Source organism: Phaseolus vulgaris, chromosome 7 (assembly GCF_051622355.1).
Source record: "Phaseolus vulgaris cultivar YP4 chromosome 7, ASM5162235v1, whole genome shotgun sequence".
Lineage (NCBI taxonomy): Eukaryota > Viridiplantae > Streptophyta > Magnoliopsida > Fabales > Fabaceae > Phaseolus > Phaseolus vulgaris.
In genome coordinates, this window is record NC_143504.1 from 6230274 (window position 1) to 6237844 (window position 7571).

At 33.4% G+C, this 7571-nt stretch overlaps 1 protein-coding gene across 2 annotated transcripts; it reads right to left on the reverse strand.

Annotated features, from left to right (window-relative positions):
• Positions 1-2789: 2789 nt before the first annotated feature.
• On the reverse strand, positions 2790-6843 carry LOC137828793 (uncharacterized). 2 transcript variants are annotated; one of them, XM_068635494.1, is made up of 4 exons: positions 6173-6843; positions 5926-6011; positions 4704-5750; positions 2790-3822 (listed from the first exon to the last, which is right to left on the reverse strand). In XM_068635494.1, exons 1-4 carry the CDS (start codon positions 6357-6359, stop codon positions 3118-3120), a joined length of 2025 nt encoding a protein of 674 aa, XP_068491595.1. In that variant the 5' UTR covers positions 6360-6843; the 3' UTR covers positions 2790-3117. The 2 variants fall into 2 exon arrangements, with proteins under 2 accessions (XP_068491595.1, XP_068491593.1); XM_068635492.1 differs by having other exon boundaries at positions 4704-5753.
• Positions 6844-7571: the final 728 nt, after the last annotated feature.

Consider the following 7571-nt stretch of genomic DNA (forward strand, 5'->3'; position numbering starts at 1 on the left):
TTGTGTGTCCATAGGCGGTCACAATATGTATAAACTCCTTCATCAATTTCTCACCACCTGATATCTTAGTTTACATGACTTAGATCCTGAGTGAAGCCAGATAATCCCAAATGTATAATTTTAATTTCATACAAATTCATCATTCTTGTACAATACATACCATTTAAATATTTCACAAATAAATTGAATATACAAACTTTACATTTGTAAAAAATCTACACATAATCCAATTCAAAGAGACAAGAAGAAAAGAAGAGAAAGATTTTTTTTAGCTTGAGTGAAATTGGCTTACGCTTTAGCAAAAACCTCTTTGCTTGAGCGAAAATTGGGTCGATACTCAGCTTAGTTGCAATACTATTTTCGTTTGAGCGAAAATATACAGGAGAGTAGGTTTTGTTGTAGTACCAATTTTGCTTAAGCAATAATCTTTTCCTTTGAGCAAAAATATCAAAAGCTTAAGTACCCTAGCAAACTAATTTTTTAAATCTTCACTCAAAATCACGCTTCAAACCATTTATAATACACTTCAACAATATTCAATACAATTTTCAACATCAAAAACAACATTTTAACTACCAAACTATCAAAATCGGATCTCTACACTTTAAAACAATATAGAACCAAACAATTTTCATCAATTAAATCTCTGCAATAGAAATTTAAAACTTGTGATTATGTCACCTCCACATCTATATCCTCTAGAGTACTATTGAAAAGTTAAAATTATTTTCCTTTACATAAAATACTTCTCTTCAAAACAACCTCTTAAATAAACTAGTTACACAAAAATCCGGGACATAGACCAAGTTATCCAAACATTATATAATTTTAATATATGATAAAACAAGTTGAGATGATATTTTTATCAACCGATCACACTTAGATTAATAACAAAATTATAAAAAAATAAAATAGACAAAATCTTTAAATTAAATGGGAACTTAATTATGAATGACCCTAATAATTTGCAATCAAATTTTAAAAGAAATGAGGTAGTAAGTGAAAAAGTTAAAGAGAATTGAGAGATTATGAGAAAGAGAAAAGAAAAATGAAAACTATAAAAATTTAAAATCCAGAATTCTATTATTTTAAAGTTATAGGTTACACATCAACTAAACTGAACATGGTTATAGATTTATCTTCTAAAATAATTACGTAAAATTCATTTATAAAATTATTTTTATTAATTAACAATATAAAACTCTTATATAGTTTTTTTGGGTGAACGTTGGTTCAAACATCCAAAAAGTTTGAACTCGTCACAAGAATTTGTCGACTTTGACGCAAAATAACATTTTTCACCGCATACAGGTCAAATGAATTTTCACATTACCAATTTTTAGATGGGGAACGAGACAAAAATCAGCATATAACTACGTGTTTATCATCCGTCCTCTTCTGTATTTTTACAATATCTATACAAAAAACTATTGTTATAATTTTAATTTTATAATTTTTTTAAAGTATAAATAAATTTATTTAACAGTTAATAATTTATGAATCATTTTTATTTCATTTCTTTGTTGTTTAAATTAAAATATAATAATTAATATTTGTTTCAAAAATATATAAATATATTAAATTATAACAATAGTGAGATAAGTTACTTGTTAGTTTACCCAAATTTGATAAAACAAACAATTCACGAAAATGAGTATCAGAAGTTTAAATTTATCTCTCTTAGGGGAAAGTATTCAGCCACTTTAGTAAGATGATCACTTACAATTTGTTTTTTCATCTATAATACTTTATTCTAATATTTTAAATAAGAGATTCAAACTCACTTTCGCACAAACCATATTCTTTTTTTAAGAAAATCTTATATACAATAATAGTAGTTTATAAAAATTTATGCAAAACAAAAACAAACTCATTTTTTATGTGTTCTAGCACTTTCTTGATAATAATGAATTACTGCATAATTATTTAATTATTAGAAATAAAAATAAATAGATAAATACTATAATAAAAAGTTTGAAAATAAGTAGAAACATTACCTTATAAGTTAATTTTATAAGATTGAGTTAGATTTAAAGTTCATTTATTAATATGGTATGAGAGTTATCTATTGTCTATCATAATAAGAGTTTGTTGTGATTACTAGTTATTGACTCGTTATCGGAGTATACATAAATATATAGTCTCACGCACGAGTTGACAAATCTTGATATGAGAGAGTGTCATCGAATCACCTATAAATATAGAATATCGTGCACGAGTTGACATATCTCGATGTGAGTAGTGTGTTGGAGATATCACATTGACTAAAGATAAGAATATTTTATATTATATAAGTGACTATAAACTTTATCCTATAAGTTAATTTTGTAAAGTCGACTTAAATTTAAAATCTTATTCTTAATACAAATATATCCAATCTATTAAAATCAGTTATTATTTTAATATGGATGATTTTTTTTCGAAAGAGAAAATTATAAGTGAAATGTAAGAGATTTTTAAAATAAAATTACGACTTAAGTCATATGATAAAGACATAAGGAAGTTTAAGTTAAAGATCTTGAAGGGAATTTCTTTATTTATTTTTGTTGGAAGTAACCTTTTATATTTTATTTGACTCTTAATTAATTAATTTATATATATAATGGTATTTTTACGGATTAATTTCATTTTCAATATTATTTTAAACTTGATTGAAAAATGTTTTGCAGATCATAGAGTGGAACTGAATCCACCAATATTATTTAATCTTCACTCTAACTTTTTTTTATTTGAAACAGTGGTGCAAATCAATATGGGTTGGTTTTCCTAATTTCATAATGTGAATATGCTTCCTGGAACAAGTAAAGCAAAATCCATTGATCTGTTTAAATTTCCTCGAACTATAAACTAAACATATTAACAAGAAAAAAGAAGAAGGGAATTTTACAATATGGCAACCGAGAGAGAGAGAGAGAGGGGTAAAAAACAAAGGACACGGAAAGCACTGCAAGAAAATGATGAGCTTTACAGAAGAAGGTGTGAGCCCCTCCCTTTTTCCACGGATGACGGATCCATGGTGTAGCCACAGCCATGGGGCATCGTATCTCTTCTCTTTCATCACGTGAACCCTTTTTTCCCATGTGACCCCACACTTTCCCTTCCAAACCATGCCGTCCCTTATGTATCTTCGCCACCAACCATAACGGTTAACGTTTCATGCACCAACCACTCCATTATGTTCCCCTCGATCTCCTTCACCAACCCTTCTTCTTCCTCTTCTTCCCTCATCTCCTCCATCTCTACCAACCCATCAATGTCCTCCAAAACCTCGCACTTCGCACGTGGCAAACTCCGAACCCTCTCCCACACCGTCTCCAACAGCGTCCCTCTGTAACACTTCGGCCTAACCAGAATCTCCGACAGCAACTCGTCCACCAAATCGAACAGTAATCTACGGTTGCAGCGCGGACCCAGCTTGTGTTTCCGCTCAAAGACGCAATATTTGTTGTCTTCTGGGAAGGAGACAAAGGAATGGGATGTGGGGTTGCGCTCGAGACGGTGAAAGAGTGAAGGGACCAAGGGGTGGGTGGGAGAGAACCACTCAAAGTGGAGGTGGGGTATAGGCGTGGTGGCGTTGCTGTGGGACCCAGTGCTACGGGACAAGATGGTTGTGACGTAGTGAAACTCTGGTTCTTCGTGGAGTGCGGCGGAGGGGGTGGTGGTGAAGGAGCCGTGAGATTTGTCGTGATCGCTGGTGGTTGGTCCTCGGGGCGGGGGTGGTCGTGGCGCTTCTTCTCTGCACGTCTGGCGGGAACAACTGAATAACCGTGTGCTGCGTTTTGCATCTCGAGAAGAATCATCATCATCATCACTCACCCGTGTCTGTGTTTTTTACCGTATAACACACGCAAAAGTTAAACCAAATGCCCAGAACACAGGAACCAAATAAGATCAATACAACAAATTTGAAACATGATTCTTTCACTTTTTTTGTGTAATATGAACACAGTGACTAGTATTTTAATTAACGCTGCACAAAACAACTAAATAAAATTATTAATAAATTTTATATTTAAATAAATAAATTTTATATTTCAAATTTATAATAAATAATTTAAATTTGGTATAAACTTAGATAAACGTAAAACTTTGTTATTTCCCCAGCAAATCTTTCAATAATATTATATCAATACCCAAACAAAAAATTAAACGTTAAAAAAGTGTACACACATACATACATATATAATAATATATATATATATGTATATATACATATATGTATATATACATATATATATAAAAGAAAAAAGAGAGTTTGATATTATTGGAAGATTTGTTTTCTATTGTAGGAATAGTATGCAAATGCATTTTAAGAGCTAAAATATCGAAAGAAAGAAAAAGGAAAAAGCGAACTAAAGTGTGTATATTAATTCAATATAAGAATATGTATATAGAGAGATGGAATGAGAAGTGGAGGATATTGTAAAGAAATAAGATTATAAATGTAAGCCGTATATAGTGATGATTAAATTGAAAGTAATGACCATTTTAAAAAGTTACTGATAACTATTTCAATATTATACAAGTTATGTTATTGAATGTTCTTGATAAGTTGTTAATTAAACATAATATTCAAATATATGATGAAACTCAATAACAATGTATTGTTTTTTTTGACGAGATTAATGTATTGGTGTTTGTAATGAGAATAGGCGGTGAAAAAAAGAAAGACTTGTAATTTGTGAAATTTATTTAACGGGTACCTGTTTTTGAGGAGAAAGACCAATCTTGACAGGGAGAAGATTTCGAACCGTGTTGTGGCTACTAAGAAGATCGCTTGAAAGTGGACGAGTTCTCTTGTTTTTGGTTTTGATGTCATTGGCTTTAGTGACTAATGGGTGACGGATAATAAATTGTTCTTCTTGCTTCTTTCTGATTGATGTTTGTGGAGGCTTGTTGACCCTCGAACTCGATTTTCCAAGGGTTGGTTTCTTGCATATTGTGACTGTTTCTTTTTTCTGCAACTCTTTCTTGGTCAATGCTTCAGGCTTTGGCTTTGTAGAAACTTTTGAAAGCTCAGTTTCAATGTTGATCGCAGGTGGAGGTGATGGGGGTTTTAACACTGAGTGTGTGCTTTGATTTTTTGGAATTGTTGGCGATGGTGTTGTGCTTGGTTTTTGTTTGGTGTCAATGAATCTGCTAAGTCTGGGGGAATAAGATTGGTTTGAAAGTTTACCAGGAGTGGATTCACTCACTGAAGTTTTAGGAGTTTTCTTGAATTTGAATTTGCCTACACATTCCTCTTCTCCTTGGTCTCTGTTTTTGATAGTGTTGGTGATGTCACGTCCAACCTTTCTGCCAACACCTTCTCTAACCTGTTTGACAATTTGCCTGGCATAGTGGCTTGGACTCCTGCTATTGTTCTCATCATATTTTCTCTTTGAAAAAGAAAGCCGAGGAACCTCAAAATCCTCATAAGGAACTGTGTTCTCCTTGTTGATTTGGAGAGAGAGTCTATGCTCAACATCCGATCTTCTTGCAGAGGACATTCTAGGAGTCTCAGGCAAGAAGTCACTTCCCGTGCTGTTTCTATGTTTGATTATTTTGATGTGTTGTCGTGGCCTATGAAGGTTTGGAGTGGAAAGGCATGGGGAAGAAGAGGAATGTGCATCAGGAAGAAGATCGAGACCCATTAACCTCGCAACCAAAGTTGGTGTCTTGGTCCCTGGAGAGACACTGATTTCTGAGGAAAAATCACTAAAGCTTTCTGTTTTTGATCTTGTGCACCCTCTTGTTCTGATCCGAATGTTCTTCTGGTTTTCAAGAACCATTAAACAAGTCAAGTGATTAATCATCATCGTTTTCATCATTACTCACTTTAGAGTATAAACAAACCCAAATAAAAATGTATGTGGAAAGTGAAACACATAGTGAAAAGTTGGTGGTACTGTGAAATAGTGAAAAAGAGCATGTTAATTAACTTACTGGTATTTTTAAATTTTCTTCTTTTGAGATTGATGACACTGTAGTACCATCTTCTGACTCCAAGCTACTCCTCGGTCGTTCAGCTCCTGAAATATACAAAACCATGAATTATCCATAGTTTGCCAGAGTAAGTTGATTTAAGGGCATATTGAAGTTATTTAGAGTAAAGTGGTCATTTTAGAGCATAAATGTGTTTGAGACTTGGAGAAAAGTGAGCATAAAGTAGAGTGTAGTGGAGCTAATGTACCTTTGGGGACAGCGTGATCTTCTGAGGTGCGAGACTTGAAAGAGGATTGGTGGTGGTTAATGGAAAAGTGAAATGGATGAAAATCAAAGGCCTGAAAGACTGCACACATGCAACCAGAAGGGATTTCTGTTTGAGCTTCTCGACCCTTCTTGGAGGACCTTCCACCCCAATGCCACTCCTTGCCCATAATTGGTAAACTTAGTGCTTTGCTGAAGTTTCAAAATAAGAAAGAGGAAGTGTGTCAAAGTGATAAAATCAGAATGAAAATGACATATATAAAAGGCACCAGCCAGCTGTCTCAGACACACGCTATTAGTTTGTTTAGTGTTTGTGGTCTTGGCAAGATAATCTAAATGGCTTATGGTATATGCAGGTGAAAAAGCGAGAAAAACGGATCCTTGAAGCATAAAACGGTCACATTTCATGAAAGGAATTAAAGTACACTTGAACTTGTGTATTTTGGAATTTTCGAGTACCAAAAAGACTGAGAAACTAGTGAGAGTATTGTGGGCATATGCGAGTCCATTTCTCTAAAGCGTAGGTCCAAACATGCAGTTAGGGTGTGGTATCACAATCACTAATGTGGTACACAAGTCAAAAGCGATACCAGGTTTAGTGCACACTTTCATGCTGTCGTAAGCTTCAGGGGGAGATGTTTAATGCATAGCACCAGTTAGTGCTTCGTCTTTCATCTCTATATCTTCACCAAGCCCATCTTTCTACCTTGGATTTTCTTCTGTCAAAAACATGCATTTTTGTTCTCCTAATTATATAATTTTGCAATTATATACAACAAAAATGGGTATTTGTAAAGCAAAATTGAGTAGAAAACACCAAGAGAGTACATTTGGAAATGATATATCAAAATTAATTTAAATTATATTATCAATTAAATAAAAGTTAAAATTATGATTTATGTTAGTTATCGGCGAAGAGATGATTATAATTTGAGTATGTGTATTATTTAATTCAAAATTTAGTTCATAAATAATATAAAATTACACAAAGAAGGAATAGGAGATGATGAAGACTTGAGAGATAGAGCATCTCCTGACCAAGTCCAACCCTTCAAAAGAATGACCCGAAACATGACATAGGATCCATGACTAGGTCAAGACCCACCACTAGTCCGTACATTAGAGCCCATCATTCCTCAGATGATCACCAGCTAGTCTTTTTTTTTTTTTAGGCACATTCTCCCTGCACCCAACACATTCTAACTGGCACCCAATCACTTAATAGTAAAAGACGAATATACCCTTAATGAAATTCTGAAAAATATAATTGTGATAAGCACCCAATCACCTGCACCAACCCTATTCTTCTCTTCTTCCATTCCATTGTGCCTGCCGCAGCCACCGTGTTGTGCAGCCACCGTGAGCAAGCTTGTTGTCCAACC